The 12,444-nt window shown below is 43.1% G+C and overlaps 1 protein-coding gene across 1 annotated transcript in view; it reads right to left on the reverse strand.

Annotated features, from left to right (window-relative positions):
• The window catches only part of gramd2ab (GRAM domain containing 2Ab), a 102,345-nt gene that overhangs the window by 8,420 nt on the left and 81,481 nt on the right, over positions 1 to 12,444 (reverse strand). Inside the window, exons 7-10 of the mRNA XM_084168230.1 lie at positions 8,286 to 8,357; positions 7,503 to 7,565; positions 5,481 to 5,661; positions 598 to 691 (exon numbers count right to left, since the gene is read on the reverse strand). Of these exons, the coding sequence (XP_084024356.1) occupies positions 598 to 691; positions 5,481 to 5,661; positions 7,503 to 7,565; positions 8,286 to 8,357 (410 nt within the window). The remainder of the gene's footprint in view (positions 1 to 597; positions 692 to 5,480; positions 5,662 to 7,502; positions 7,566 to 8,285; positions 8,358 to 12,444) is intronic.

Genomic DNA, 12,444 nt, shown 5'->3' on the forward strand with positions numbered 1-12,444 from the left:
AGACAGACAATTACCACATTGTTTCCAACACATATGTACACTGATAGCTATAATAAAGGCCTATGGATCATTATATGAATGACATGCCTTGAGCTTCAACAGATGTTTTCCCCAAGCATGCTATAAAATTCATTAAAATCTTAACAGCCATGAAAAACAACAGTGTAATGCCATTTACAAAAAATACAAATGTCTAAATTTGTACTGTAAGTGTAATATGAACTTGCCAGAATTACTATGACCAGCAGGTGGCAGTATGACAGTAAGGGAGAATGTCAATTGCATTGCCTTGATTCCTCACGTCTTCTCTCCTCGTGTCCTTCTCAAAAGGTCAGAGTGGAGGGTCCTCTGACCTTCTCATCCAATGGGTTTTGAGAAGGAGGTGAGGAGAGAGGACGCCAGGAAAGACAATGCAATTTATATTCTCCCTAAGTGTATAGTAACAGTACAGGACATTAGCCCTGTGTGTGATGTGAGGGCAGTGTGGTCTGTCCGAAGCCTGGTCCCAGATCTGTTTGGGCTGCCTTGCCAACTCCTATGGTGATTGTCACACCACGAGAACACAAACAGCACCAGGTTAGTTCATCCAGTACTCACAGAAGGATGAAGAACTTGAGCAGCTGGTACTCCATGTGGCCCAGCTCTGGCACTGGCTCTGTCAGGAGGATCTTCTCTGTCTCCAGACTCCGCTCTGCATACAACACAACAGACCAAAATGTGTTAGCGTTAGCGTTGAGCTATTGTGTGTCTATAGACAGCACAACACAAGAGAGAGCAATGCTAATTAGCGTTAGCATTAAGCTAATCTGTCTCTATAGACTGGTTGGGTGACAACGTCACAAACATTATGCGCGCACATCGATGAGGCAGAAGGCCGTTTGGCGTTATGATTCTGAACGGTCAGATAGCTGGCAACAATGACAAGACGCTGCCATGTGGGGAATCGTAGGTGGCTCGTTTCAGATCGTTGTATCTTGTTATTGATACCATGTCTTGTTTTGCTAATATGGTTTAAAATAATTGCTAGCTAGCTAACCAACAACTGTAACGATGTATTTGAGAGACAACAAGTGCTCACATATATATTTATGTCTTCAATAAACATTGCGCAAGCGCCGGTTTTGTTGCTAAACAACCAACCGTCTATAGACAACACAACAGATCATAATGGCATTAGTGTTAGCATTGAGCTATTCTTTCTCTATAGACTACACAGTCAACACAGCACTGAGTATGTGGGTGGCTAACAGCTAACAAGGCTAAGCGCCACTGTCTGTCTCCTATCCAACGTCTGACACCAATGCAGCAAGAATTAAACTTGAAGGCAGACACTTTGGAGAAACTTCAACACAGGGGATCCATTTACAACCTTACTTTGATTAGCCTACACAAGAGCATTTAAACCATAATCATTGCTTTAAAGTGGTGCTTCCACATAGAAAGTAACAATACTAGTCTTGGAGCTAGTTTTACAGTAGGATATCTTTTGTACATACAGTATGTGTTGATTGTGCTAACATTCCATTCTACCCATCTTTTTTAACAGGGCTGGGTTTGGCCTCTACAGGGTCTTGTTCATTATGTCACACTATGTAAATTGTTTCAAAATGTTTTGCAACGGCAAACAAAAATGTGCATTTCTTATTGGACAAGTCAAGGTAGTCCCTCCATTTTTCAGTCCATCTTTTTCCATTTGGTGGCTAATGAACAGGACCCTGCTAAAAACTCCACCCAGCTGGGCTTTAAATGATCTGAGAGAAGGTACAATTAAGTACAACCAGAGATACTGGAAATTATGACGAGATGCTTGTGTCTCCGCCCTAACAATGGGATTCGCTGTCCACAGAGCGGAACAGCGGGCTGTCAAGCTCCCGCCTATTCCTGTCTTTGGATTGGTGGATACATCTCGTTATTTGAATATTTTTTTGAATTCTTTGATGAGGGGTGTTGACGTCAACCACCTGTATTCAATGGAGAGTGAGATGCTATGCTAGCCTCATGAATATGCACAGACCGTCTCAAATTTCAACAGGGACAACTCTGATATAAAGTGTTTTTTCTCAAAGTTTCCGGGATGTCACGTGCATCACACTTATATCAGTACACTTGTAACAACCTAAGCATTACAAACCTTCTATTAGATTAAATAAGCCTCACATATCAAATTGCAATACATTTTTATCTTGACTAAATTTAACACTCTCATTGCCCCCCATACAAAAACTCCTCACTCGCTTAATAATTAATGATATGCTTAACGTGGACAGATTTTGGGTGGAGAAAACCCTCTCGCTTCACCTCTTTCTCTCTGGTACAACTGAACTCACTTCCTCTAGCCCAGGGATGAGCAACTTTGATGGGGGTGGGGGCCACAAGAAAACAGAACTCATCATGAGGGGCCGCAGTGGCTCAGTACCCACACCATCCCCCCCACCTTGCAAGCAAAGCACTTTAGCGGGCCCCCTCGTCACAGTGAAGATAATACAAAAAATATATTTTTTAAAGGTAATTTCCTGCTATCCTACACATTTTGCCATGGGGCGGAGAGAAGATTTTGCAATTTTATAACTAATTTCATGCAATTCTTCTCATTTTGCCATGGGGCGGAGAGAAAAATTTGCAGTTTTACAGCTAATTTTCTGCAATTCTACACATTTTACCATAGGGTGGAGGCAAACGTTTGCAGTTTTTAATATGATAACTGATTGGCCCCACCCCGGTCGGTAATTCGACCATGCTTACTAGAAGTTTAGATAGCTGGCCACTAGACTAACTTACCAATCTGCTGATGCACAAACACATTTTGAAATTGCACCTTGTGTATTCTATTATTCTAACTCTCAAGGAAAAGTAAGTTGAGAAAAAAAAAAATTACGACAAAGTTGACCTCATACAATAATCAAGAGTCCAAGTAGTTTATCTGCAAACGTATGTGGCTCTATGCACGCTGGTTAGAAAAATACTATCAGCTGGGTAATTAGTAGCCATAGATCCCTACTTATCAGTGTGTGAGTCAATAGTGTGTGACATTTGGCCCAGAAGCTTGTGTGTGGAGGAAGGAAGAGATATCAACCGATCAGCTAATAGTCCTCTTTTCTGTCAAGCATTATCTCGGTACCACGTTCATCTGTACAAACAATAGTACGCAAGTATAAACACCATGGGACCACACAGCCATCATACCCCTCAGGAAGGAGACGCGTTCTGTCTCCTAGAGATTAATTACTTTAGTGCGAAAAGTGCAAATCAATCCCAGAACAACAGCAAAGGACTTTGTGAAGATGCTACATTAGCAAAACAGCTTGTGTGTGGAGGAAGGAAGAGATATCAACCGATCAGCTAATAGGCCTCTTTTCTGTCGAGCATTATCTTGGTACCGGTCTGTCATGAGAGACTACGTCAGGCATAGAGAACCAAAACAGAGCCTAGCTTACATTTAAATGTTAGTCATTAAGTATGTAGCATTTAGCCATTTAGCTAAGTGCTCACTTCCTTTCAGATTTTCCCCATAAGACCCGGGATACAAAGTTTAGAACTGGCAACCCTCTTGTTGCTGGCTTACCTCGAAAACCTCTAGGGGCAAGCAACATCTCGAGGGCTTGAGGGCCACATAAGGATTAACAAATTCAAAGGAAGGTCGTACATATTTTTGTTTGGACTGATTTGTTTGTCAAAATCAATTTGTGGACTGGAAAAAGGGCAGTTATTTCCAAATACAGTTGAAGTCGGAAGTTTACATACACTTAGGTTGGAGTTATTAAAACTAGTTTTTCAACCACTCCACAAATTTCTTGTTAACAAACTATAGTTTTGGCAAGTCGGTTAGGACATCTACTTTGTGCATGACACAAGTAATTTTTCCAACAATTGTTTACAGACACAATTGTTGTATCACAATTGCAGTGGGTCAGAAGTTTACATACACTAAGTTGACTGTGCCTTTAAACAGCTTGGAAAATTCCAGAAAATGATGTCATGGATTTAGAAGCTTCTGATAGGCTAATTGACATCATTTGAGTCAATTGGAGGTGTACCTGTGGATGTATTTCAAGGCCTACCTTCAAACTCAGTGCCTCTTTGCTTCACATCATGGGAAAATCAAAATAAATCAGCCAAGACCTCAGAAAAGAATTGTAGACCTCCACAAGTCTGGTTCATCCTTGGGAGCAATTTCCAAAAGGTACCACGTTCATCTGTACAAACAATAGTACGCAAGTATAAACACCATGGGACCACGCAGCCGTCATACCGTTCAGGATGGAGACGCGTTCTGTCTCCTAGAGATGAACGTACTTTCGTGCGAAAAGTGCAAATCAATCCCAGAACAACAGCAAAGGACTTTGTGAAGATGCTGGAGGAAACAAGTACAAAAGTATCTATATTCACAGTAAAACGAGTCCTATATCGACATAACCTGAAAGGCCGCTCAGCAAGGAAGAAGCCACTGCTCCAAAACCACCAAAAAAAGCCAGACTACGGTTTGCAACTGCACATGGGGACAAAGATCGTACTTTTTGGAGAAATGTCCTCTGGTCTGATGAAACAAAAATCAAACTGTTTGGCCATAATGACCATTGTTATGTTTGGAGGAAAAAGGGGAACGCTTGCAAGCCGAAGAACACCATCCCAACCGTGAAGCACGGGGGTGGCAGCATCATGCTGTGGGGGTGCTTTGCTGCAGGAGGGACTGGTGCACTTCACAAAATAGATGGCATCATGAGGAAGGAAAATTATGTGGATATATTGAAGCAACATCTCAAGACATCAGTCAGGAAGTTAAAGCTTGGTCGCAAATGGGTCTTCCAAATGGACAATGACCCAAGCATACTTCCAAAGTTGTGGCAAAATGGCTTAAGGACAACAAAGTCAAGGTATTGGAGTGGCCATCACAAAGCCCTGACCTTAATCCTATAGAACATTTGTGGGCAGAACTGAAAAAGCGTGTGTGAGCAAGGAGGCCTACATACCTGACTCAATTACACCAGCTCTATAAGGAGGAATGGGCCAAAATTCACCCAACTTATTGTGGGAAGCTTGTGGAAGGCTACCCAAAACGTTTGACCCAAGTTAAACAATTTAAAGGCAATGCTACCAAATACTAATTGAGTGTATGTAAACTTCTGACCCACTGGGAATGTTATGAAAGAAATAAAAGCTGAAAGAAATAATTCTCTCTACTATTATTCTGACATTACACATTTTTTAAATAAAGTGGTGATCCTAACTGACCTAAAACAGGGAATTTTTACTAGGATTAAATGTCAGGAATTGTGAAAAACGTTTAAATGTATTTGGCTAAGGTGTATGTAAACTTCAAACTTCAACTGTATATAGGTCCATTATAATTTCTACATAGTTTCTATCAGGTTTTAGACGTTTATGTGCAGCCTGGAGAATTTTTTAAATCCAAAATAATCCTTTCCCACCCAAGAAATGACTACCTGTTGCCCCATGATGATTAATGATTGAGTGGGGCTTACCTTTGATCTTACCCTTCAATGTCAGTGGAACCTCAGTGGGTAGGTAGGGGGTGTCCACTGCGCTCAGGCTGCTGGTGGAGTTACCCAGGAGGTCTGGGAGAGAGGAGGACACGGACGGAATGGATGGCTTCCTCCTCCACTTCAACACTGGAGGGAAGTCATTGACCACAGGGAACTCATCCTGAATGAGGGAGGAGAGGAGCAAGGGGAAGAGAGGAGGCCAGCAGAGGAGGAGAGGAGATGGAGTTGAGAGAGGCTGAAAGCAAAAGGTATCTTTAATTAAGGTTAATGATACAATCACAACATTTTGGTCGACACGTTAGGGATTGTATTGCCTAAGCTTTATTAAAATATCACGTTTGGGAGCAGCAAAACAGTGAGTGGACATTCTCTTTTTCTATGTATTGGCATAATTTTTTCCCCAGCGGCTGTTATTAATTTGGATATGCGTTTAAAAAAACTAATTGGAACCTATCATTATGCCAGTGATTAAAAAACAAGATCAAGAGGAGAGAAGGCTAGAAGGGTAGTTTGAGTTTGAGGTCCCTTTAAGCACTCACATCATTTAGTGGGATATTATTGCTATAGTAGCTCTAAAAGCCCTTTTACTTTCGCCTGAGTAAAATACCAGCATGATAAGCTTCTTAACCCATGATGCCCTTAACCCATAATGACGTCAACAACCACAAAAGGGTCTACTAAAGGATCAAAAACAGTAGCAAAAAACAGCAGTTTGAGGCACTCTGCTTATCTTATTCTTAAGAGGACTTACAATTGACAGGGAAGGCCAGAAGCAAGCTTCAGTGTATATAAACTGGAGAAAAAAAAATTGCGCAACATGTAAAGTGTTGGTCCCATGTTTCATGAGCTGAAATAAAAAATCCCAGAAATGTTCCATACGCAATAAAAGCTTATCTATCTAAAAAATGTTGCACACATTTTTTTTTTACATCCCTGTTAGGGAGCATTTCTCCTTTGCCAAGATAATCCATCCGCCCGACAGGTGTGGCATATAAAGAAGCTGATTAAACAGCATGATCATTACACAGGTGCACCTTGCGCTGGGGACAATAAAAGGCCACAGATGTCTCAAGTTTTGAGGGAGCGTGCAATTGGCATGCTGACTGCAGGAATGTCCCCCAGAGCTGTTGCCAGAGATTCGAATGTTCATTTCTCTACCATAAGCTGCCTCCAATGTCAGTAATAAAGACCTTTTGTGGGTAAAAACAAATTCTGATTTGCTGGGCTCCCTAGTTGGTGGGCCTATGCCCTCCCATGGCTGCACCCCTGCCCAGTCATGTGAAATCCATATAGGGCCTAATGAATTTATTTCAATTGACTGATTTCCTTATACAGTTTTAACTGTAACTCAGTCAAATCTTTGAAATTGTTGCATGTTGCGTTTATATTTTTGTTCAGTATAGTAGTGCAATTTACTACTATGAGAGTCACGTTGAGTAACGTGTAGGGGCATATTCAAAACACTTAAAGTGGCAATTCACTCTCCTTGCAGCAGTGTCTAAAAAACCTTTTGCTGATTTTTATTTATTTATTAACCATAAAGTGTATGTACTTTACTGTGCTCATACTTGGGATATTGCATTCAACAGTAAAAGTTAAAAAATCGATGGAGGACGTCTTTAACAAATGCCTATCTCTCTGACTTTCATAATGCTAATGCTACACTACATTACCCATCTATCTCCTTGACCCTACACACACTTACTATAAAGTACAGGGATGTTGTAAATTGCACATTGCCTGGTTCAATTTATGGTCATTGGCAGCTGGTCAACAAACAGTAGCAGATGGATCTAGACTGTCAAATGTGTTGTGTAAAGCAGGATTGGTTGCACCACAACTGTATTCTGGGCGTCTGTGTTTGATCTCTTGCCAACTCCTTGTCACTCATTCCATGAGGAGTTGGTAAGAGAACAGAAACCGCCTGGCACCCAGGCTACCATATCTGTCCTACTGTAGTGCACCCAGAGTAGTGCAGTTTAGTGTACTGGCTGGGCTTACCATAGATAGTGAGCTAGGCTCCTCCAAGTACTGCTTCAGGCTTAGGCTTTTCTTCCCATTCACCTAGGGAGGAAAATAAGGTTACATTGTAACTACATGTGTAACTACAATGTAACTACACTACAGTATGGATATCCACGATATCTGCTCAACTATACAGACCATAAATGTGGTAAAGAGGTCAATGGAACTCGACCAAAACAATGGAAATGCCATGGGAACGGGTGGGCGAAAGATGACGTGGGAGAAAGATCCCAAATCTCCTCATTGCCCCCCAGCAAAATTAGCCCATTTAAGCTATTGTTTATATGTGTATTTCACACTATGTTGAGGTAAAATTTGGCATATAATGCTTGTATGGATGTCAACCCCAATACATATTAATATCATCATCACCAATCAACTGCATTACAGTTACAAACAACTTTGACTGCCAACAACAATTTATGTATGCTAGCTATGCTATCAGCTTATACGAATGGGAGTTAGCATTTAGCAGCCACTTTTTCTAAACCTGAAAAGGGACTTTCTAAATGTTATTCACCGAAAACTGCCAAATATATCAAAATCGGACTTTAGTAACCACATTGTGGGCCTGTTACAATACATCAATTATGATGGATTTGACGAATATCAACTTGGTTAGATAAGATTTGATAAATGTGCGCCAATCCGGTGAACTTCTTCTCTCCCCCACGGTCTGCGTTCCATTGAACTTTTTACCACATCTATTGGTATACTAAAGTCCCTTTGACAATGGCATATTCTGAGGTTATTTTGCACCTGAAGGTGTGTACAGATCCTCCTGAGGACATCGTAGACACTGTCTCGGGACAGCAAGGACACAAACACATACTGCAAAAGAGAACAAGACACTTGTGTAAAAAACAAAAACAAACTTTAGCTCCACTATCTTTGATAGTCTATTACAGAAGATGTGAAGATGCACAGGTTATCAACAAAGTTAGATTTCTCACTTGTCAACTGACATCTTTATGAAATGCAATGACTGAGTAGCTTCAGCCAATCTAGCTGTGCACTAGATAAACGAAACAGACAATATGTGTATAGTATGTGTTACCCATAAATGTTTTGCTTAGACCACTATTCCCAAAACACGTTTAGACATTGAAGTTATCTGAGAGCTGTCTCTCCCACTCAGCTTCTCCAATTCATCCAAGACAAAACAAAGCCAGGCGGCAGCCAGCAGCTTTAGCTGTCGTCACTAAGGTCCATAAAACCCCATAAAGGTGTTCGCTGTCAGGAGCCCTGTTACATCACACCACTATCTGGTACAAGAACGAGAACAGGCTATTGAGTTAACGTTAGAAACAAAACACAAGCACCCTGATTGCTGTACATTCCTTTTTATGATCAAATGTTTTTATTTATAATAATAACTGTTAGGAAACAAGAATACAGATACACAGAATGAAGTTACAACCCCCCCCCCCCAAATCAATCCCACCCCACCGAGGACCCAATGGATCTAATGACATAAAGACGGATCAGAAAAGCAAACAAAACAAAACAAAGAAACTCAAAGCAATACATCACGAAATTATTAAGTAGCAAGAAGCCATTGGGTCAACGTGTCGTCATTAGCTCCCTGAACACGAGCCGTAGACAACTCCATATAAATCACATACAAAAATATTAAGATCTATTGAGCGTGGAGGCTTCCATCATACAGAAATAATTTTCTTGGCGGCCGCAGTTTTTGTAACTTACTTTGTACATAATGTTACTACAAACGTCTATTATGACCGAAAAGATTCCGACGCGAAGGATATACTGCTTCTCAGAGACCAGGCCCAAATCCCCGTCATTCGCATGAAGAAAATACAGAAATACAGGGGGCGTAGATTGGGGTGCCTTGTGAGAATTTGTCGGCGAGTGGGTAACCTGTCTCTACCATCCGTTCTATTGGCCAACGTGCAATCACTGGAAAATAAACTGGATGATCTCCGCTCGAGACTATTCTACCAACGGGACATTAAAAACTGTAATATCTTATATTTCACTGAGTCGTGGCTGAACGACAACACAGATAATATTCAGGGGACTTTAATGCAGGCAAACTTAAATCAGTTTGACCTAATTTCTACCAGTATGTCACGTGCAACCAGAGGAAAAAAAACTCTAAACCACCTTTACTCCACACACAGAGATGCATACAAAGCTCTCCCTCGCCCTCCATTTGGCAAATCTGACCACAATTCTATCCTCCTGATTCCTGCTTACAAGCAAAAACTAAAGCAGGAAGTACCAGTGACTCGCTCAATACAGAAGGTGTCAGATGACACGGATGCTACGCTACAGGACTGTTTTGCTAGTACAGGGATGGGATATGTACGTACGGTCACTGTGGGGACGACGTCGTCGATACACTTATTGATGAAGCCGATGACTGAGGTGGTATACTCCCAATGGCATTGAGGAGTATACCACCTCAGTCATCGGCTTCATCAATAAGTGTATCGACGACGTCGTCCCCACAGTGACCGTACGTACATATCCCAACCAGAAGCAATGGATTACAGGCAACATCCACACCGAGCTAAAGGCTAGAGCTGCCGCTTTCAAGGAGCGAGACACTAATCCGGACGCTTATAAGAAATCTCGCTATGCGCTCAGACAAACTATCAAACACAGGACTAAGATTGAATCCTACTACACAGGCTCTGACGCTCGTTGGATGTGGCAGGGCTTGCAAACTATTACAGACTACAAAGGGAAACCCAGCGGCGAGCTGCCCAGTGAAGCGAGCCTACCAGACGAGCTAAATGCCTTTTGTGCTCGCTTCGAGGCAAGCAACACTGAAGCATTCATGAGAGCACCAGCTGTTCCGGACGACTGTGTGATCACGCTCTCCATAGCTGATGTGAGCAAGACCTTTAAACAGGTCAACATTCACAAGGCCGCGGGGCCAGACGGATTACCAGGACGTTTACTCAGAGCATGCGCGGACCAACTGGCAAGTGTCTTCACTGACATTTTCAACCTCTCCCTGACCGAGTCTGTAATATCTACAGGTTTCAAGCAGACCACCATAGTCCCTGTGCCCAAGAAAGCGAAGGTAACCTGCCTTAATGACTACCACCCCGTAGCACTCACGTCGGTAGCCATGAAGTGCTTTGAAAGGCTGGTCATGGCTCACATCAACACCGTCATCCCGGAAACCCTAGACCCACTCCAATTCGCATACCGCCCCAACAGATCCACAGATGACACAATCTCAATCGCACTACACACTGCCCTTTCCCACCTGGACAAAAGGAACACCTGTTCATTGACTACAGCTCAGCGTTCCACACCATAGTGCCCTCAAAGCTCATCACTAAGCTAAGGACCCTGGGACTAAACACCTCCCTTTGCAACTGGATCCTGGACTTCCTGATGGGCCGCCCCCAGGTGGTAAGGGTAGGCAACAACACATCCGCCATGCTGATCCTCAACACGGGGGTCCCTCATTGGTGCGTGCTTAGTCCTCTCCTGTACTCCCTGTTCACCCACGACTGCGTGGCCAAGCACGACTCCAACACCATCATTAAGTTAGCTGACGACACAACAGTGGTAGGCCTGATCACCGACAACGATGAGACAGCCTATAGGGAGGAGGTCAGAGACCTGGCAATGTGGTGCCAGGACAACAACCTCGCCCTCAACGTGAGCAAGACAAAGGAGATGATCGTGGACTACAGGAAAAGGAGGGCCGAACACGCCCTCATTCACATCGACGGGGCTGTAGTTCCAAAAGTTCCTTGGTGTCCACATCACCAACAAACTATCATGGTCCAAACACACCAAGACAGTTGTGCAGAGGGTACGACAACACCTTTTCCCCCTCAGGAGACTAAAAAGATTTGGCATGGGTCCCCAGATCCTCAAAAGGTTATACAGCTGCACCATTGAGAGCATCCTGACCATTTGCATCACCGCCTGGTATGGCAACTGCTCGGCATCTGACCGTAAGGTGCTACAGAAGGTAGTGCGTACAGCCCAGTACATCACTGCGGCCAAGCTTCCAACCATCCAGGAGCTATATACTAGGCGGTGTAAGAGGAAGGCCCAAAAAATTGTCAAAGACTCGGCCACCCAAGTCATAAACTGTTCTCTCTACTACCGCACAGCAAGCAGTACCGGAGCGTCAAGTCTAGGTCTAAAAGCTCGCATCCGCTACAAGACCATGGTGCTTGCCTATGGAGCAGTGAGGGGAACGGCACCTCTGTACCTTCGGGCTCTGATCAGTCCTTACACCCAAACGAGGGCATTGCGTTCATCCACCTCTGGCCTGCTGGCTCCCCTTCCTCTGTGGAAGCATAGTTCCCGCTCAGCCCAGTCAAAACTGTTCGCTGCTCTGGCACCCCAATGGTGGAACAAGCTCCCTCACGACGCCAGGACAGCGGAGTCACTCACCACCTTCCGGAGACATTTGAAACCCCACCTCTTTAAGGAATACCTGGGATAGGATAAAGTAATCCTTCTACCCCCCCCCCCCAAAAAACAATTTGTAAAGTGGTTATCCCACTGGCTATAGGGTGAACGCACCAATTGGTGAGTCGCTCTGGATAAGAGCGTCTGCTAAATGACGTAAATGTGCCCTTGAGCAAGGCACTTAACCCTAATTGCTCCTGTAAGTCGCTCTGGATAAGAGCGTCTGCTAAATGACTAAAATGTAAATGTAAATGTAAAAGGCTCCTTAACAGCTTCTATCCCCAAGCCATAAGACTGCTGAACAATTAATCAAATGGCCACCCCCCCTTTGATTTTACACTGCTGCTACTCGCTGTTTATTATCTATGCATAGTCACTTTACCTCTACCTACAAATTACCTCGACTAACCTTTACCACAAATGGGAGTTAGCATTTAGCAGCCACTTTTTCTAAACCTGAAAAGGGATATAGCATCTGTATTGTTATTTTACTTTTTATTTTATT

The sequence above is a fragment of the Coregonus lavaretus genome (genome assembly GCF_964263955.1).
Source record: "Coregonus lavaretus genome assembly, chromosome: 9".
Taxonomy (NCBI): domain Eukaryota; kingdom Metazoa; phylum Chordata; class Actinopteri; order Salmoniformes; family Salmonidae; genus Coregonus; species Coregonus lavaretus.